This window comes from Gadus macrocephalus, chromosome 6, assembly GCF_031168955.1.
Source record: "Gadus macrocephalus chromosome 6, ASM3116895v1".
Lineage (NCBI taxonomy): Eukaryota > Metazoa > Chordata > Actinopteri > Gadiformes > Gadidae > Gadus > Gadus macrocephalus.
Window position 1 is genome coordinate 8956839 of NC_082387.1, and position 21327 is coordinate 8978165.

At 45.7% G+C, this 21327-nt stretch overlaps 1 protein-coding gene across 1 annotated transcript in view; it reads left to right on the forward strand.

The window, feature by feature from the left end:
* Positions 1-21327, forward strand: part of adamts3 (ADAM metallopeptidase with thrombospondin type 1 motif, 3) — an 87636-nt gene that overhangs the window by 19609 nt on the left and 46700 nt on the right. The window contains 1 exon segment of the mRNA XM_060053462.1: positions 17368-17594. Coding sequence (XP_059909445.1) covers positions 17368-17594 — 227 coding nt within the window.

Consider the following 21327-nt stretch of genomic DNA (forward strand, 5'->3'; position numbering starts at 1 on the left):
GTTTGTATTTATGGATAACTATTTAATTTAAAAGATTTTGGACATTCCAATACTTGTGTGTACTGTATGTATGTTTTGGCTGTTCTGTGAACTGTGTTTACAAAGTAGATTTAACTTTTGCGTTTTAATAAAATGTTAAACTGGCAGAAACCAATTCTTTTTTTCGGGGGGGGGGGGGGGGGGGGGGGGGGGAGTTATGCGTAGGGCCCCAAAATAGCTAGCAGCGGCACTGGGTGCGAGGCATGTCCAGGCAATTCACAGTTAAACAGACACATTTCTTTGTGTTTATCTTTCTGTGTTTTTCTTCCATGCTCACAACAAGCTCTCCTACGTCACGCACACAATCGTTTGCAGAATAACAGTTATTATCTGTGTGTCATCCTCTGGGGCTAATAACCTGTAAAGAACGTAGGAGAAACAATTGTATGGCTGGTGTTACTCATATTTTCGTAACACTACACTCAGACTGCAGATTATGTGTATTTCTCTCTCGACGAATGAAAATCCCTAACGCAGAGGACTTCAATGCTTCTCTGGCAAAGGACCTCTTGGCTGATAATTACACAGTAAAGAGTAACCTTACTACACATTGTATTAAACTGTGTTGCTTATAAAAACCGGGCCAATAGTAGCGTGTAGTGCAGGCCTATAGCGCCGTGTATAAAGGCAGCACAATGGCTTGGCATTGTATACATAGGTTAGTACAAAGTACATACTTGACTTTTTGGAAGAAATAAAAGTTGGGGATCAAAGCAACTAGGAGGGGGACCCCCTGCAGTAACTCTGCGGACCCCCGTGTTGAAGATCAATCGTATCCGCTCGAATTGAAGCACTATTGTTCCGTGGCGATGGTGTAATGCGGGGGTCGGCAATAGGCGGACCGCGGTCCGGGTCCGGACCCAACTGACGTCCTCTCCGGACCGAGACACAATTGCAACAATAATATTAATAATGCGATTTTTTTTATATATACCGTATTGGTCCGAATATAAGACAGCCTTTTTTCCAATCGAAATAGGTCCGAAAAAGTCGGGTCGTCTTATATTCGGGGTCTAGTATTCAGAGCGCAGTTTCTCTTCTTCGCCTCTCCCTTTAAATGTCAATACACATTCGCGGCCGCAGGTTGCGCCAGAAATTGGTTCCGGGAAGAAGTAGTCCAGCGTCCTTAACAACCAGACCGTTACCGGTGTTTAAAGACAGGCTGACAAGTGGCTCAAAAGTGGGTCAGGTCAATCAACAACAGCGGAGGAGCTATGATGCCAATTTTAAAATAATGGTCGTAAATAAGGCAGAGTCAAGTAACAACTGCCAAGCTGCCAAGATGTTTGGGGTCACGGAGTGTAACGTAAGAAGATGGCGAGCACCAAAATAACGTCAACAGTCAGCGCAAATCCTACCGTGGTCCTCAAAGTGGCTGTTTCAGTGAGGTTGACCGGAGAGTTTTTGAAAACGTCATAGAAAACGCGCTTTGGGCGGAGCCGGTGGAAGCGGAGCAGCTGAGGAGCGATGACAGCGAGAGCGAACACAGCGGGGCAGAGGACGTGTGTGAGCGATAGAGAGAGATCGGAGGAGAAGTTTGGCGAATTTTGGTTAAGTTTAGTTAAATATGTGGCCTGTATTTTTCTATGTTATTTAAAAATGTTCCCAATGTTGCTTGATATTAATTTTGAATCATACTGTACATATTTTGCCTTGAAAGTGCCGTGGCCTTTACTGGCATTATTATTATTGTCATTGATATAACAAGTGTTTAATTCACTGTTCTTTGTTCTGCAAATCTGGTCTGCAAATCTTTTTTTCTAAATGTTTGTGTTGAAAAACGGGGGGTCGTCTTATAATCAGGGTCGTCTTATATTCGGACCAATACGGGTATATATAATTTTGACCAAGAGATTTTAACAACTAATGTTTGGGTGACTTTTATAAACCCGTTAAATACATTAAATTAACTATAACTTTATGGTAGGCTATGTTTTTGTTTAAACCTTATAATGCCAGTAGCCAATCAGATGATAGCCTGCCCTACGAGCTGTGCGACTGGTGCACGCAAGCGCGGCAAAATTGACAGAAGAAAAGAGTGCCTTCAGTTGAGAGAGAAAGCTTCATTGCAGTTCAAGAGAAAGATGGCGTGCTCTAAGAAGAGAAAGGTAGATTGTGAGAACAGAGCTTTTAAAGAGGAGTGTTCATTCTGCCTGCATGCAGCTCTAAGCCTGTGTGCCTGATCTGCTCCGAGACGGTGGCGGATAGTCAGTTGTTGACCAAACAGACACTGATACTACTAGCGCCTTAAGTACTTATATTGGCTAAATATGCCTCTGAATCATAATGCACACCTTGACTGTTGGTACATAAAACACATGCAGTCCTATATCAGTGAAAACAACGGTCATAAAAAATGTGTGATAGACCCCCGGACCCAAGCTTGAGGATTTTTTGAAACTGGACCCATTAGGATTTTAATTGCCTACCCCTGGTGTAATGGAATGATGGTCGCTGTGTTAGATCCAACCACACCTGCCAGTGGTTCTGAAGGACTTCACAGGTACCCACGCTCTGACAATTAGGCTCTGAAAAGTCGTGCTCTTCTTCAATCCCACCTCCGTGGCTTCTAATGGTCAGCACAGATGGTGGGGATGTCATGCCGTTGGGGGTGGTGGTGATGGTGGTGCTGATGGTGGTGGGGACGTTGGTGGTGGTAGCGCTGGGACATTGAGTCCTGAGGAGTGGGACCGGGGTGGGTGACATTGACCCAATCGACAACCAAAAAGGGTTTCAGCAGGATTCAGAGGATTCTAAAGGCCCCTGTGGGAACACACTATGAAATAAAACAGATCACAGACCTCACACTTTGCCACGTTGGCACACAGACGTTCTTCAGGACAGTCCTAAGAATTGTCTTAAAAACAGAGAGATTTCATACAGAGCACCAAGCTCGATGATTATTTTGCAGAGCAGACCCTGAATCCCTTCCAGATGTAAACCCTAATGGCTCCATTTTTATAATTCATCAGTCAAGTCCCTGTTAACCTCCTTGATAATTGCACGTTTTTTGCAAGCTGAGAGTGCTGCCAGAGGAAACTGTCTGCAGTGCAATTAAACTGCCCGCTAAGATTGTTGGCTTAGGACTTCCCAGAGTTCTCATCAGGTTTATTACAAGCTCAGGGGATTTAAGAGAGTTTTCACCTTGTTCAGAGTACTATCCTTCAGCTTGAGAACTTGTTCTTGAGATGCTGCTATATGAATTGTTTCGGCTGAAAATGACTTTTTATTATTATTTACTTTATCTCTTCTTTCATCTCTCAGCAGTTATAGTCTCTTTTTTCTCATTAGAAGTAGAATGAGCCGCTCTGAGACATTTTGACGTGTGTTTGGCGTGTTTCACCCCAAAACAGATACTTTTTTTGTATAAGTATACCCTTGGCTGTCCTTTTGTTAATACAGCAAATTCAATGTATCTGATAACCAGGCCACCGAGGGACTTTGATTTCATCTACTCAGAGAGGCAGAGAGAGGCAGAGAGAGGCAGAGAGAGGGCATGAGAGGGAAGGAATGAGAGGAAGGGAGTGAGGGGAGGCAGAGAGTGGGTGGTGGAGGCAGAGACATAAAGAGAGCGGGGGGGAGCCAGAAAGAAGGATCAAAAGAGAAAATGGAGAGGATAGGAAACATACGACAGAGATTCAAATGGCTTTTTCTTCTTGATCGAACTCGGGAAGAGGCAGCAGGAGCGTGTGGGTGATTGACATGCCTTCTGATTGGGTATTTCCTCAGGGAGATAGCGGCAGGGTGTAGCCCCCACTGAGACGGAGGAGGGTGTAGCCCCCACTGAGACGGAGGAGGGTGTAGCCCCCACTGAGACGGAGGAGGGTGTAGCCCCCACTGAGACGGAGGAGGGTGTAGCTCCTACTGAGAAGGAGGAGGGTGTAGCTCTTCATAAGACGGAGGAAGATGTAGCTCCTACTGAAAGGGAGGAGGGTGTAGCTCTTAATAAGACGGAGGAGTATGTAGCTCTTAATAAGACGCAGGAGGGTGTAGCTCCTACTGAGACGGAGGAGGGTGTAGCTCTTAATAAGACGGAGGCAGACGTAGCTCCTACTTAGAAGGAGGAGGGTGTAGCTCTTAATAAGACGGAGGCAGGGTATTGCATCTACTGAGACGGAGGCAGGGTGTAGTTCAGACGGGAGAGAAACCAGCAGGTTCCTAGACAGAATGCAAGAAAGCAAGCAGACCATGAGAATGTAAAACAAGAGACAACTGTTAATAATGAAACAAAGCATGACGAAAGGTTTAATCAGAGTGACTGACTGTCAACTTAACAAAAGGCAGAAAGTTAACCTTGCGTCTCAGTCGATGTTTGTCGAGGTTGCCTTGTCTGCATCTCTGTGGGAATGGGGTTTGTTATGGTTGGAGTGAAACAAAGTATTATCCTGCTGTTTACAGAAAGATATTTCTGAATAAATAACCAGTGCCGGTTTTTACTTATTCCATGGTGTTATAGTTTAAGCAGGGTTTGAGGGGGAAGCAGACACTCCTTCAAGTCAAACAACCATGGAAATGTTTTTATTTGATAGAAGACCCCAGGAAAAGCAAATATGAGCTTTTTGATTACACCTGTATATACAGGTGTAATCAGAAAGCTCATATGTGCTGATCGTCTTTCAGAATAGTGTTTCTCCAGAGGTGTTTTCACAGGGTCAACGCAGACCAAAAGAAAGGAAAGATTGAAAGCCCAATGTGGAACGGGGAAATGGTTCACACGGATGATTTATTCAATATAGGTCAGTGATATGGAAGATGAACATTTGTAATCGCATCCAATTGTGCAGTCTTAACACTGAAGTGTGAGGTGGAAACAGAAGGAGAAGAAATTCACGTTGCCGTTTCACTTAGTTACTGTATATCAATGTGTTAATTTGTCTCCAAGCTATAACCCACAGGCAAACACACACACACACACACACACACACACACACACACACACACACACACACACACACACACACACACACACGCACACACACACACACTTAAGCACACACATACATACACACACACACACACACACACACACACACACAGTACTTGCACTGCCGGGCAGATTAAATAACACCAAGAAGAACAAATTGAATCAGGCCTGGAACTAAGTGATTTTTTAAATAAATAATAAACTCAGAGCTCGCGATCCAGCAGTTGCCTTGCTGGAAACCAATTTTGTTCTGCCGTCAGTCACTGGCTTTCACCTGTAGGGAAAAAGACCGGCATGGCAGCCGAGAATACGATATAAATGAGTAAATGACATGTCTTGCCACATATCATATAATATTGATGTTGTCACATATTTCTGCGTCGTGGATCTTTATGATTATGTTGTCATGTCAAATAATAGTATCTGGGTATCTTCCCTTTTGTTGTCAAAGAGGAAAGAGTGCTTGCCATGAATTTTGTCTAATATGCTCTCACAAGACCTGACACAACGAATACGCACAACACACCAACCGTGGCATTTGGTGGTGTGCTGTGCCACCAAATGCCACTGCAGAACAATAATACCAGAAAGCCAGATATCCTGACCTGACCACATACAAGTTCTCCTGTATTCCTTGTGAGTGCTTCTCAAGGTGTCTAACCCAACAATGCCGACCCGAGTGTCTTGCGTGTTGAAACCTTGATAGGATTTACCAGGGAGAGTGGGCAGACTTTTTACGACAACCCTTCCTTTGATTTGAAGATGGCACTTCAGATATTAGGGGGGGGATACGAATAGGAGTTTGAATGCGGGGCTGTCGCTGAGTTGAGCCAAAACAGAAATGTGTTAGCCAGCATGTGTGATTTGAAGATGCCGGAGTCGAGATGTCATGGGAGGGAGTCCATCGTGAGCAGATAAAGGCTCATGCTCCTCCTCTCGTGTCTTTCATTAAGGCTGTGCATGCAGGGCTGTGACCAATTAAATTACACACACACGCACACGCACACGCTTGCACACACACACACACACACACACACACACACACACACACACACACACACACACACACAAATGAGCGCAAACACAAACTCATTAATCAGTACTGTTATGTCAACCTACTGCACATTTCCCTTAACACATGCTTTCAAGCAATAGACAATTTTTGTCCCATCAGAGTCCTAGTTATATCTTTGTTGGTGCTTTTCTGTCTGTGTGTGCGTGTGTGTGTGTGTATGTGTGTGTGCCTGTTAAACCAAGCACGCATACACATAATGAGTCTATCCGTCTGAACGACTTTGCTGTCATATGCTGACGAAATGGGAGTTTACAACGAATAGCTAATCCCTGGTTCTCCCGTTTTTGCCTGCTTTTGCCCACTGTAGCACACACACACACACACACACACACACACACACACACACACACACACACACACACACACACACACACACACACACACACACACACACACACACACACACACACACACTCACACATACACACACTCACACATACACAAACACACAAACACACACACACACACACACACACCATCCACAGAGGTAGAGGTGACTTTTTCAAGAGCTGCATTGTAGCGAGGCTCAGGAAAACAAGCTGGGCTGCCAGGGTGAGCTTGTGTTTCCACACGCAGACAGAGTACAGGAGAGAGAGAATGCGAGGGAGTGTGAGGAAATGTGAGAGAATGAGAGAGAGAATGGAAGATTTAGAGGGCGAAAGAGAGAGAGAAGGAGAAAATACCAAATGGTGAGGGAAAACTGTTGATTTATATTTGTCACACAGATGTGCAGAGTTTGGCCCGCCGCACATGGAGGAATTTGGTGGAGAAGCTGGCGGAGAATTAAAAACATTCAACAGAGGGGAGAGAACAATGGAAATAGCCCTCTGATGTGTAATACTACTCTAAGGGGCACCTCCACCAGGGAAAGGGAGGGAGATAGGAGCCGTTTATTAAGCCCTCAGTGTAATCGGCCCTAAACCACACGCCATACATTTACACCGCAGCCAAGCCGCCTAATACAGTAATCAGAGAGCTAATCACTGAGCATGAAGGTAGAATAGGTGTTATCCCCGTTAGGAATGGTTGATTTGGGGCAGGTCCTTCATCTGGATGAGATAAGGGGGGTTGGGGGGACCACCAATATAACGCTGTCTTTGAGCTATTGTGTCTATTGATGTTCAGACTAAATGTTTTATAATGCAGACCAGCAAACTGAAACAAGGTTTGTTTAAAACATTAACCTGAGCTTCATTTCAAAAGTTATATTATCTTTATTCTCTTTTGAATATTAATAGTTTTGTATTTGAAGTAAATAAACTGTCCGGTGTAATTATGTGGTGATAACGTTTTTGTAGTTAGTATCAGAACTAGTAGCAGTAAAGGTAGCTGTACCAGTAGCAGTACTGGTAGCTGTACCAGTAGCAGTACTGGTAGCAGTACTATGAGCTTTACTAGGAGCAGAAGGAGTATTAGGAGCAGTGGCAGTACTAGGAGTGATACTAGGAGCAGTACTAGGAGTGATACTAGGAGCAGTACTAGGAGTGATACTAGTAGCAGTACTAGGAGTGATACTAGTAGCAGTACTAGGAGTGATACTAGTAGTAGTATTAGGAGTGATACTAGTAGCAGTACTAGGAGTGATACTAGTAGCAGTACTAGGAGTGATACTAGTAGCAGTACTAGGAGTGATACTAGTAGCAGTACTAGGAGTGATACTAGTAGTAGTATTAGGAGTGATACTAGTAGCAGTACTAGGAGTGATACTAGTAGCAGTACTAGGAGTGATACTAGTAGCAGTACTAGGAGTGATACTAGTAGTAGTATTAGGAGTGATACTAGGAGCAGTACTAGGAGTGATACTAGTAGCAGTACTAGGAGTGATACTAGGAGCAGTACTAGGAGTGATACTAGGAGCAGTACTATGAGTGATACTAGTAGCAGTACTATGAGTGATACTAGTAGCAGTACTAGGAGTGATACTAGTAGCAGTACTAGGAGTGATACTAGTAGTAGTATTAGGAGTGATACTAGTAGCAGTACTAGGAGTGATACTAGTAGCAGTACTATGAGTGATACTAGTAGCAGTACTAGGAGTGATACTAGTAGCAGTACTAGGAGTGATACTAGTAGCAGTACTATGAGTGATACTAGTAGTAGTATTAGGAGTGATACTGGGAGCAGTAGTAAAAGTGTTGACATGAGAATGTGGGAGTGAAAGCAGATATTCTGGAAACACCTTGACAACTCTTCCAAACTTTACTATCTTTACTTTATATCGCCTGCCGGTGTCAATATCAAATGTCTAAATTTGACTTTTCCTGTCGAGCACAGTCAACCCGGCCATCACGCAGAGGGGCAAACATGACCTCTCTGTTGGGGTCCATCTCCGGATGCGATAATGGCCCCGGAGGAAACTATAGGGGGCGCTAGACGCCGCGGCCGTGGGGCCAGCTAAGGCATGGCTAAGACGTGCTTAGCAGGATGCAACCCGACCCGTAGCCCGAAAAGAAGCAACAGTGACGGTGTCACAGTGTAAATGAACCTGCAATGTCAACAGAAACCAAGATTCCCTGTTGCCATAGGGATTTAGTCAATTGATTTACTTATTCATATTAATTTATTTATCCTCTGATTCACACTGTGTGTGTGTGTGTGTGTGTGTGTGTGTGTGTGTGTGTGTGTGTGTGTGTGTGTGTGTGTGTGTGTGTGTGTGTGTGTGTGTGTGTGTGTGTGTGTGTGTGTGTGTGTGTGTGGAAAACCACCACAGGGAGGAAACACATGGGACTCCACAGGGCTAGAAGGTGAGCCGGGGTCATGCCTCTCCTCTCACCTTTAATTTGGTCTTTTAATGGAGGATACACTCAGGTTACATACCGAGGTGGTGCCCTTTGAGTGCGTAATCATCTACCTGAACTTTGACTTATCTTTATTTCATTATTCAACACCATTCTATTCTGGTTACACGTCTTGCATAAGTTAATACAAATGCGAAATATACCCAAATTGAAATATGTTTCTTTCAGGTCAACCTTCAATAATTAACGTACACACACGCACACACAAACGCACTCGTACAATAATGACCTCAAGTGTAAAGGCTTCTCAAGGAGCAGAGACAGAGGAACAATATTCACTCTATCGGTATGAAGGGTAATAGTTTTAAACGGCTTACTAAACTACCGTTTTTTTGGTGGAAATCCATGGTATAAGCAGCACATTTATAACCAGATAACGTCAAAGCAGTACTTTGAAAATAAATCCATGAGAGTTGTATAACTACTGCCTTGCCATTTGTGTCGATGATCTTTTTGTCTAAAACATATAAAATGGAAACTGCCTACCGGTTTCAATCTATTTCATCTCAAAACTTTGCTGTTTTACTCCACAACTTGTGGAGAGGTTCAGGCTGTATCTAACAATCTGTTGTCTCTAAACAGTCCCAGACTCTCTCCAGGGGGATGGCTGTGGGGTCTGCTCGTTGCCCTGTCCCTTCCTTTCTTCGGGTGTACAAGCCAGGCTGACTGCAAGCCTGATCTGTCCCATAGGACTGAAGGATATTTGTGTCTTTGTGTGTTGGTGTGTAGGTGTGTGTTGGTTTGTAGGGGTGCTGACATTTTTTGCAATGGACTGATCTCTTCTCTGGGATGTGACACTGCCTCTGGGCCTTCTTGGATAGCCGTGGTCAATGAGTAACAAAATGGAAAACATATATGGATTAAGAGTTTAAGTGAATCAGCGCACAGGGCTGGTGTAGGCTTGAGATACAATATAGGTTAGGATGAGGATAATGAGCCCTCTGCTGGAAACTCTCTATATACTTTATTTTTCTATAAGTTCTATATTCTAGTTTCATCTTCTCATTCATGTATTAAGAAGAACAATCTTTAAGTCTCATTGCCAACTCTGTGACATTGGCCATGCCCATCATGACTGCCAGCCTTGCAGAGCTGATCCAGCTGAGGATTTAGGAAGGCAGCGCACAAAGCGATCACTTTTTAAGTTGATTGACTTAACTTCGAAGGCAGCAAAGAAGCACTAGACAGCTCCCTGGAACCTGGGACTTCACATCTAATTTGCTACCTACCTTGCTCAAGGGCACAGTCAGAATAATTTAACTTGTCTGTCAGCAAGTGTTGGGAGGACAGCCAAGTGAACAGGTTGAACATACAAACTCACAGGAAGGGCACTCCCCCCTGGCATTTGAACCCAGGACCTTGTCGCTGTGAGGCAGCAGTTCTGACATGTTCTGTGCCAGAGGGCAAAACTTCAGGCTGGTTTAAGGTGCTTTCCCGCTGACCCAACAAACAGCAACACCCAACTATAGAACATTTGCCCAGGCTTAAAACTCTTGACATGTTGGCCAAAATAAACCTCCTTCATGTGACAACAGCCAACAATCACTAGCTCGTGGGCCACTGATCCACCGTGGTTGTTGTTTTGCGTAGGTCAGGCAGTGTGCAAGCCCCTTCAGACAACAAATAAATATTCTTCTTCCCAAATTGATCTGCAGTTCTTTGTTTAACAAGCCTCAAACCCGAGCCCATTGCCGCTTTCACAAATTGTCTCAAGATGGCACTGAAACAAAATTACCAAAGCACAATCAACGAGGAAGCAGCCTACAAGTTATAATTAAAGAACTAACTCAATTTTGTACTGAAAAGACTCAGCCTCTCCAATTATTGTGTCAAAGCAATGGAGAGGGGTTGCTCTTCATGAACTTATTTATTAATAGTCAGCGACACATTGCGCGGCAATTGCGTGTGTGCGTGTGTGTGTCTTACAGCAAAAAAAAAAAAGGTTTAAAGCTATGTTTGCAGTGAAAGCCATGACACAAGGAGTCCTCAAGCCCTCGGTAATTAACACTGCTGCTTTGGATCCAGTTCCTTTATCTTGTCCAGCGCAAAGGAGATCCCCCAAGACCCCAGTATCATCTATTTTCATTCAAGGTAACCTAATTCCTTTGAAGTCCGTCTGGACATTGCAGCAACAGCCCAACGTCCCAATCGATAGGGCGGGTAGACGCACCGTTTCAAGCCGGCTGACAGTGTCGATATGATTCTATGAAGCAGTAAATGTTGTTCAAAAAAGCCATTACGTGTTCATATTTATTTTCTCTTAAGTCAGTCAAGACCTTGACCTTAATTAAGTCCCTGGTAGGCTGATCTGAAGTGAGAGTAAATAATCCAAAACACTAACATTAAATATAATTTTATTTACATCTTGTACATTTGCATAATTACAAATTGATCTCCATAACGATTGGTGCTTTCTCGGGGCAGTTATTGATTATCTCATATATTCATCAAAGTGAACCTTCCAACCTCCCCATCCCACATCAATCTGTATTGATGTCTTATTTTCAGATTCATTTGAACTATTATGCTCAAGGATCAACATAGATGCAGGATGAAACCGTTTCTTATTATTATGATATGAGCTTGGCGTATGACTAATTCGGTCCCTAAAGTACAATCGCTGACCAAATATCTGCGGACAAACTGAGGTCACCAAGATTATACTCTGATGCATTTCCTTGGGTTTTAACAGAAGCTGTGACTATATGTTCCACAAATACATAAAGAGAAGCAAACTGTCTACCAGTGGTTGTTTTGCCTGCTGGTGACTTGGAAGTTGTCTACCCTGGGACAATCCACTCACAACTTCTGCTTCTTTTTTTCTCCATCTTGGTCGAGCATCTGGCTCCACAGGTGCCCGTTCATTCCCCCTCCAAACATTATTCATGCCTTTATTCATTATTCATGTTCTTCAGGTGGTGTTATAATACTCCTGCATGGTTGTCTGAAGGCTATTAAGAACATGATTTGTTCTTCTGCTACGAAGCAGATACTTGGGTCAGATACTTTTTCTGACCCAAACGACACATAGAATGCTGTTGTCCTGAGGACAAATTGCACACATACAAAATATGTGGGTTGAAATATGAATATATTTTCAAAAATAGCCATGGGAATTATGCAATCCATATCTAAAGGGTAAACAACTACTCCTTCCGTTTCTGATGATTCCTATACAGAGGAATCATTTTTTTATTGGAAAGATATTTCAATCCCGATGCAATCAGCAGGGAGAATCAGCAGGGACCTCACGAATTTGATATAAAAAAATGTTGTGTACTGATTCGATATGTATCGCCATTCTGTAAATATTTGGATCAGGTTCTATTTTTGAACTCAATTTGAACTTCGGCAGGTCTACAGGTGTCTGCCATTGTTTTTTTAAATGAAAGTAGCCGAACAGAGTAGTAGATGCAACTATAGTTGAGTGGTATGATATTACAGCTTCTTTTGCCATCGTTTGCATTTGACTCTTCATGGATCATCTTTATCAGCCTCAAAATGCTGCCAAACTTTAAGTATTATCCCTGGTATTGTGTTCCCTTCCAGACTAATCGAATGTTCTCCACCTCGAAAAAGAAAATGACTGGACAGTGCCAGTGCCATTACACAAAGGGGTGATCAAACAAATAATAAGAACATTTGTCGAAAGCAAAGCATTAACAGCAAATTGCACACAGAAGACTCAGTCAGTCCCCCACAATTTTTTTTATAAATCATAGGCTTTCCCTTGTAGAAGCCTGGCTGTACTTTGGTGTCCCTCGTTGGGCAGTCCCATCCTCCCAGTGGAATATCCCGCTGAGACACATGCACGTCTTCCCTGACACAACGATTGGACTATTAAAGACAAGGTCGCCTTTGAGGTCACCTCTAAGATACACATCAAACTTTCCAATAAGAATTTACAATGGCTATATCTTTCCCACACTAGCCTACACTGCTGCTGCCATGAATGGAGCTTCAGTTATACTGCTGCTGCGGCTATGTGCTGCAACTCCACACACTAAACAAGGACCGTCGTTGTTGGTTGAATCAGCCCTTCCTCTCTTACTCTGTCTCTCCCCCTTCTCTCTCTCTCGCACGCACGCGCTCTCTCTGTCGCGCACCCGCTCTCTCTGTCGCGCACGCGCGCTCTCTCTCTCTCTCTCTCTCTCTCTCTCTCCCTCTCTCTCTCCCTCCCTCTCTCTCTCCCTCCTCTCTCTCTCTCTCTCTCTCTCTCTCTCTCTCTCTCTCTCTCTCTCTCTCTCTCTCTCTCTCTCCCCCCCCTCTCTCCCTCTCCCTCTCCCTCTCCCTCTCCCTCTCTCTCTCTCTCTCTCTCTCTCTCTCTCTCCCTCTCCCTCTCTCTCACACTCATCAGTAGTGTGACACGGTGAGTGTAGGAGGGCGCAGTGTGTGCGGGTCACACCCTCTCCAATGTGTGGTTGTATTCTCAGCAGATGCCCAGAGGGACTTGGTGTCAGGCCTAAGCGAGGATGCAAGAGAAACCTCTTATTTCAAGCCAGGAAATGACTCTACCTCTGAACAAGTGAACGCTCTGGGATTTGATCAGGCGTGGTGCAGGGTACTTTCGATCAGATTAGTGGTTCTGCTCTTTGTTTTTTTACACATTGTCACCCAGAGATAATTTGATTTGCAAACGTACACGTTTTGTGTCGGTGGTTCGAAGCGCTTCAGAATATTACAAATTGCAACATTGCAGAGATAAGTGATGGAAGCGTCTTGAGGTGATTATTCTGAAGCCACCCACCACTCATAAAATTATTACACATCTTAAATTTTAATTATTTATTTTTCTGGAATTGAATACGGACGCTTCGCCCACTCCAAAATTAGAAAAGTGACAATGGTTCAAGATGTTTTGAAAATGCTTTCACCTTAATTAAACCTCCCAAAATTCTTGGCACAGGAAACAAAACAGCATTTTTGAAAGCTTAGTGTGGTCGTCTTGCAAGGAAAACAGAGACAATTAATCGATTTTTGGAGATTTGAGTGTAGCACAAATATCAAATCCAATTTACCTTACTATAATCTGTCTGCACCCACCCTCCATATGGCCGTAGTAAATCCTCTCACATTGAATAATAATTATTTACGAAAGATAATAAAGACTTACACAAGGCATAGAGCGCCGCATCAAATACGTTTCCAGATTGACGATTGAATAGACCGACATCACATGGCTCCTTACCATGGCAACGCCATCCTACTCCGCGGGAACAAAGGGCACAGAGGGAAGTATAAGTGATTTCGAAGAATTCATAGCCCACTCAAATGTCTATGAGACTCACAAACCTTCATCATTTTGTATTGAAGGTTGTGTTTTATTTTTTTCATCCTCTGATAAATAAACGTTCAAATGTCATCTTCCACATACACCAACCCCTTGAACTCGTATGCTTCTCACGAAGAAATCATTTGTGTGGCATTTCTCTCCCTTTTATACTCTGACTCCATTGGACGATAAGGCCGCTGGAGGCTTGAGTCGCTGCCTTGTGCAAAATGGGGGGGGGACATACTCACCCCCTGTCACAGTGGATGCACAGTACATTTCCACTCGGGACCAACGGTGTGTGTGTGTGTGTGTGTGTGTGTGTGTGTGTGTGTGTGTGTGTGTGTGTGTGTGTGTGTGTGTGTGTGGGGAGTAGGCGGTTGACGTATACCTGCCTGCCATTTTTAGCCTGAGGTGGGCCGCGGTGGGGTTTGGCAGCCCCTCTGGCCGGCCACTTGGCCACCTCGCCACGTGTGGTTGCAGCACGGCCGGGGGGGGGGGGGGGGGGGGGTGCGAGTACTACTGCTGCCTGGCGCGGCTCCCTGGGGCCTGGGGAGGCGCGGGTCAAGGGAGGGGTAGATGACGGACCCCTCGGCCGGCCCCCCGGAACACACACCGCACGCACACACGCTCCCGCGCATGCACGCACGCATACGCCCGCGCATACACACACATGTACGCACACACACACACACACAGACACGCATGCACACAGTCTGCACACGCACGCACGCACAAACACACACACACACACACACACACACGCTTGTGCAAATAGACACACCGCCCAACCCACCCACCCACTTTACACACACACATGATCACCAGCATATACATACACAAACACACACATGCACTTGCAGGCACAAACATGCACAACCGCGCGCACACACACACTAGCCGTGTTGTCAGGCAGCACTGAGGGGAAGTCCTGTTGCGTTTGAAGTGAGGACCTCAGAGAGCCCTGTTTACTCTGGAGGTGTGTGTCTGCGCGTGTTCAGTTCTGTGTGTGTATGTGTGTGTTTATTTCTATATGTATACACGAGTGTATTTGTGTGTGTATCTCTTGGTCTGTAAGTGTGTGTGTGTGTGTGTGTGTGTGTGTGTGTGTGTGTGTTTGTGTTCAGGTATGGTGTTTGTGTGTGTGTGTGTGTGTATAATAACTTGGTGTATATGATGGTCTGTGTGTTTGTGTGTGTGTGGGTGTGTGTGTGTTAAGGTTTGTGTGTGTGTGTTCAGGTCTATGTGTGCATGTGTTTGTGTGTGTGAGTGTACAGGTGTGTATGTGTTTTGGTGTGTGTATGTGTGTGTGTGAGGGAGGGGGGGGCGTCACCCCGGCCTTCCGCAACAAGAATGCCAGTGTCATGGTGGGGGTGGCGTGGAGGAGGAATGTGCTTCACAATCCCAACACTGTAGGGTCTGGGGCATGGCCATTTCTCCCCCTATTTATGTTAGCCTGCTGCTTCCTCTTCCTCAATCACTGGCTGTTTTCTCTCTACTCAGAGCGTCACTGTAGGCATGAAAATGGAGGCCCTCACTCTCATTTGTGGCCTGCAATCTTATGGCTATCGTTGTCGGTGGCCAGAAGACCTCAAGTTTCTGTTTGTATGTGTGGGTGTGTGTGTTGTGACTTGTGACTGAAGTGTTGAATTGACTGAAGTGTGTGTGTGTGTGTGTGTGTGTGTGTGTGTGTGTGTGTGTGTGTGTGTGTGTGTGTGTGTGTGTGTGTGTGTGTGTGTGTGTGTGCGTGTGTGTGTTGGTGTTTGTGTGTGGGGCTGTGTGCGTGCGTGTGTGTATGTGTCTTGTGTCATGACGGAATTATTTGGCGCCTTCAACAAATGTATAATTTCCCTCCCGCGTCTTTTTACAGACAATGTAAAATCACTTCAGAGGACAAGCTATGCCTTATTAAATAAAGCATTTATAGAATTCTTTATGAAACATTTCAAGGCTGTCAATTCCTCAAGTAGGCTACCATTGCAGATGTAGTTTATTAACGCTTCAAAGTTGCAGTTATTCTGAAGTGCGACCTGTTAATGTTATGGAAAGTTTTGTTAGTTGCATGAAGAGAAAGGTCAGGTCTTTTGAAAATGGCTAGGGCAACTTCTGAGGTAGGATTTCTATGTAATGCATTTTGTAAACAGCACTTACAATATCACCTTCATAATTTCCATATTAACTTCCAGAAACGTTCCAGCTGAAATCCACTGTTGAGAATGAATGATGTCTCTCTATATCCATCCATCCATCCTCTGTCTGTCTGCCTGTCTGTGCGTCTATCTATCCATCCTCTGTCTGCCTGTCTTTCTGTCTGTCTGCCCACTAGTGGTGCAACGGTTCACGGGTTACCCGTACGTACGGATCACCCCTCACGGTTCGGGATGCAAGTGATCCGCGGATCGGCTGATTAAAAAAAAAGAAGAAAAAAAGTTGTGCGTTCACGTGATCAGCGCATGTTTAACGGACAATTCCGGTATTTAGCCCATTGAGCCCCCTTGCTGGTTTATCTAGGATGAAATATAGTGGTTGACAGTGACCCACCGAAATGTTGACTATTGGTCCTGTCTCAGGTATTTGGCTTATTTCGATTCACCCCTGCCTGCTTCAGAATGGCTGGCTTTGGGCATTCACAAACCTGTCCTTAAAACAACCCTAAACCTTCGTTTTCAGAACTGTGCAACTCATCGAATGGTTAGTGGTGTTCGTTGATGTTCCTAATCAAGTATCGTAGCGAAATACAGTCTCTGTCGTGTTTTATTTGGCGTTTCGTAAATCCCATTGAAACAGAAACCGAACCGGAAGCGGAAACGGGCTGTGTATGTTTGGTTGTATTCTTTTCGCCCGGTTCTCTGTGCTTCCTTAGGACACCGTTTTTGTTTGTTTTTTATTTACTATCCATGTTCAAAAGAAGGAATAATGCCTGTTTGTTGTTGTTGAAGCGAAAATTATCCGACCCTTGTCTCAAAAAACGTGACACGATCCGAACCGTGAGTTTTGTGATCCGTTGCACCCCCCCCATCTGCCCACCTTCCATCTCGATATCCACCTACTTAAGATTTTCTATTCAGGACTCACAGCGCACTGTAAAAGCTGTGGCTCGGCGGCTGAAAGGAAAAAATAAACAGCATCAGCTGTGCTGGTGCCGGCTGTTAATAACCTCCTTTCAACATTCGGGGACTGTGACCCCCCCCCACATTCGGCCCTCTGCCCTGCCTCCATTACCCGACCCCTCTAATGCACGCTCCCCCCCCCCCCCCCACAGAGATGGACGTGCCGGGCGCGCTAGACGCCGTGGCCAGGCAGGTGAACCAGACGGTTCGCAGCCGGCGCCACGCCGGGGAGGAGGACTACAACATCGAGGTGCTCCTGGGCGTGGACGACTCGGTGGTCCGCTTCCACGGCAAGGAGCACGTGCAGAACTACCTCCTGACGCTCATGAACATTGTGAGTGGCCGCACCCGCCCTCCCTCCCTCCCTCCCTCCCTCCCTCCCTCCCTCCCTCCCTCCCTCCCTCCCTCCCTTCTTCCCACCCTCCATTCCCCTACCATCTTTCCTCCTTCCCTCCCTCCGTCTCTCCTCCCCTCCCTCTCTCCCTCCATCCCTCCCTCCCCCCCTCCCACCCACCTTCCCATCCTCCCTCCCCCCCTCCCTCCCTCTTTCCCTCCCTCCCTCCCTCCCTCCCTCTTTCCCTGCCACCCTCCATCCCCAGGGCTGTAAGCGGGGAGGGTGTCGTTGAGGATGTTGAGGTGACACGTGAGGTGAGGCCTGTGAACGGCGCTGTGTGAGCAGAGCCGGCGTTGACTTTTCTCCGTCGCTGCGCTTCACCCTTCTCCCGGACCCGTCTCTGTGCTGTTGAAAGTCAGTCATGTCGCGTCTCCTCGGGGGTCTAGATTGGTAATGGCGTGCCATGCAGGTGTGAGTATTTCATCTGCAGACTGGAGACCTGTGTCACGCCTTAGCTGATCTATGAATCTCATCCTTTGATCTTTCTGTGATCTTTTGGTTCCCAGAGGACAAGGGGACGAGCCGATGTCCTGATAGTTGCAGTTGCCTTTTATGTATTGTGCACGATAGTTGCGGTAGCTTTCCTTGCAACCTCTCATTTCGTACACGGTACATGTGATGTTGCAAGAGGACCGATGTACCCCCCTGCGTCTGATATTCCCTTCAAGCTACAGAGGTACACAGGTGCTTCCACTCAAAGAACACGGGGCCGATAGATCCTCCAGACATGGCCGCCGCGCCGCATGATGCACGCCAGGGACATGAATAGCCGTCTGAGGCAGTGACTCCATGGCTGCTCCTTTATCCAGTTCATTCATCATCATCATCATCATCATCATCATCCCCTTGTAAAGAATATAGCCTTGTTTTTCCTTCCGCACAAATCGTGAAATAGTTTAAAAAAAGTTGGAGACCAAAATATAATTAGGAGATGTCAGCGGGAGAGAAGAGCGAGGAGTCGGATGGCGTAGGTCTTTGTCATGTAAACAGAGAGTTCTGCCTTTAATCCACCGTCGGGGCTGTGTGCTGTATTCTGCAGGGAGACGAGACTCTGTGGAGAGTCTGTGTGCATTCATTGCTCCGCCGCCGAATTTGAACAAAGATTGGGAAGCATCGAGACACACACTTGGTCCAATCTTTTCATGCTGTCTTTGTAAAGTAGAGCCTGCATGGGGGACATCCGCTGTTGCTTCTCTGCAAATACTCCCTGAACGATCAAAGCCTGGCTGGCTTTGATCTTCACTAAGAAGCCACATTCTTCAACACGCTTCAGGTCACGGATATCCACAGAGTGTCCAGCGTAGTGTAAGGCGATCGAGTGAGGCGTGTCTTGGCACCTACAGTACAAACTGGAAAATGCATTTCCTGTAGAAAATGCGGTGAGTGCTCTAGTGCATAGTGAGGTTGAGTACATGTTTTAGTAAAGCCACATAGTTTACGACGTAAAGGCCTAAATGGCTTTAATCAAGTAAAGGGATTTGAACAGAGTCTAAATCAGTGGTTCTCAACCTTTTTTGAGCAAACGCCCCCCTGACCTTACCCTGATCCTCTGACGCCCCCCCCCCCCCCCACAATAAAAAAATATAAATAAACTAACAACCCCACTCACACTCGTGTTATATTGCTTAAAGTTGTCAGTTCATCGTTTTTGATACAAAAAATAAAAAAATATTAATGAATATTCATGACATGCAATTAAACTTCCAGAGAGAGAGAGAGAGAGAGAGAGAGAGAGAGAGAGAGAGAGAGAGAGAGAGAGAGAGAGAGAGAGAGAGAGAGAGAGAGGAGTTGAGGAAGAAATGGTTCGTGCCCCGTGACCTTGGGCACCGCGACCACTCCCGCGTCTCCCGCCATGCCCCGTGAACGAATGAATGAATGGCCCGGGAACCACGGGCACCGCGGCCCGGGCAACGCGGACTCCACGAAAACAGATCGCACGCAGAGGCCTAAAGGTGCGGCCACACCAGACGCGTATCTCGCGTACTTCGCGTATGAAATCGCCATTTTTTCCATAGGGAACCATTGGTTTCCGCGTATAAGCAAAATTTTACGCGCGTATTGCGCGTATGAGGCGCGTATATTTACGCACTATACGCGCGTATATCGCGTATATCGCGTACATTTCAAGAGTTCAAAAAATTTAACTTTTTACGCTCATACGCATGACGATTAGCCGTGTTGCCCAATCAGCGTTGAGCTTGACCCGACGTCACTGGCAGAGAGTAGTGAGCTTGGACAGAAGCATACGGCCGACATCTTTCTTTATTCTGTGTGGAAATAGTAACATAGTTACGCCATTAAATGCTTTTATGGAAACATTTCTAGCGAGAAATGTGCATTTTACTTTCATAATGTTCGCTCGGTGAATGTGAAGGATGTTTGGTTTGATTGTTATGACGAAGAGGGAACGCTCCGTTCACTTGCATGGACAGAGTCTCTGGTTACTAAGCAACCTCAACGTCTTGGCGGACTATATATCTGCTGATCAACACTACGAATGCTGGAAACACACCAGACACACCATGTGAAGTTATTTAACCCGATTATTGTTATTTATATCCGAGATTATTTAATCTAACCCGATCTAAACTCTATCACCAAAACACGGCAGCGTTTGGGTTTCCTACCTCGGACTCCAGCGCAGCCACGGCCGACAACTATCTTTATTCTGGGTGGAAATAGTAACATAGTTACGCCATTAAATGCGTTTATGGAAGCATTTTTAGCGAGAAATGTGCATTTTACTTTCGTAATGTTCGCTCGGTGAATGTGAAGGATGTTTGGTTTGATAGTTATGACGAAGAGGGAACGCTCCGTTCACTTGCATGGACATGGACTCATCTAGGCGAGTGACGTAGGCGCGTATGGCGCGTATGCGACCATTTTTGACACAAAATGGTCAAGCAACATTTTACGCGTGTATCTCGCGTAAAAATTACACGAGATACGCGTCTGGTGTGGCCGCACCTTAAGGCCTACATGTTTTGTATTTGAAATGCAACAGTCTTTTCGCGGAGACTACGCTCAGAGCAGCTGGAACTGAACAAGAGGAAGGAGGTAAACGGGCTATGAAACAAAATTTGATCAGCGTTACTATAGAGATCATGACGATTGCTGATGTAACGGGAGTCCGGGCGTGTGCAGGACCGAACCGCGCTGTATTATCACTGTTCCACTGCGCATAGACAGTAAAAAGTAGCTGAGACGGTAGAGGGGTTAGTATTGCATATTCTCGAAGAAAGTTGTCCAATCCCGGGTTGCTTTGAACTCACTTCATTTATTATAAAGTCGTCGGCATGTTTCGGCATGGTAAGTGAAGCTATACGGAGGGAATTGAATCTAACACGTGTGAGAGGAAAATACCGTGATCTACTTCAAGCCCCCCGGGCTAAGGCCCGGGTGGCTCTCTGTCGTCTACCTATTGAACTCTGGCCACTTTCAGCCACGGGCAGAGGCCCGTGGCTGTCCGCGGGTGTCGCTGAAAATCTCTGGCCTTCTATGGGCCACGGGCAGAGGCCCGTGACCCTTCGCGAGTGTCGCTGAAAATCTCTGTGCCCTTCACCTCGTGTGCACAGGTAAGGGACCGTCAAGTGGGCGTGGCCTAGTGGGCGTGGTGGCTTCGGCTTCTTCAGGTGATGCCTTCTGTGGTGGAGCCGCCTTCAATAAGGTCTTGCTCCCCTTGTGGCTATGTATAGTATTTACGGCTTATATGTTTGGT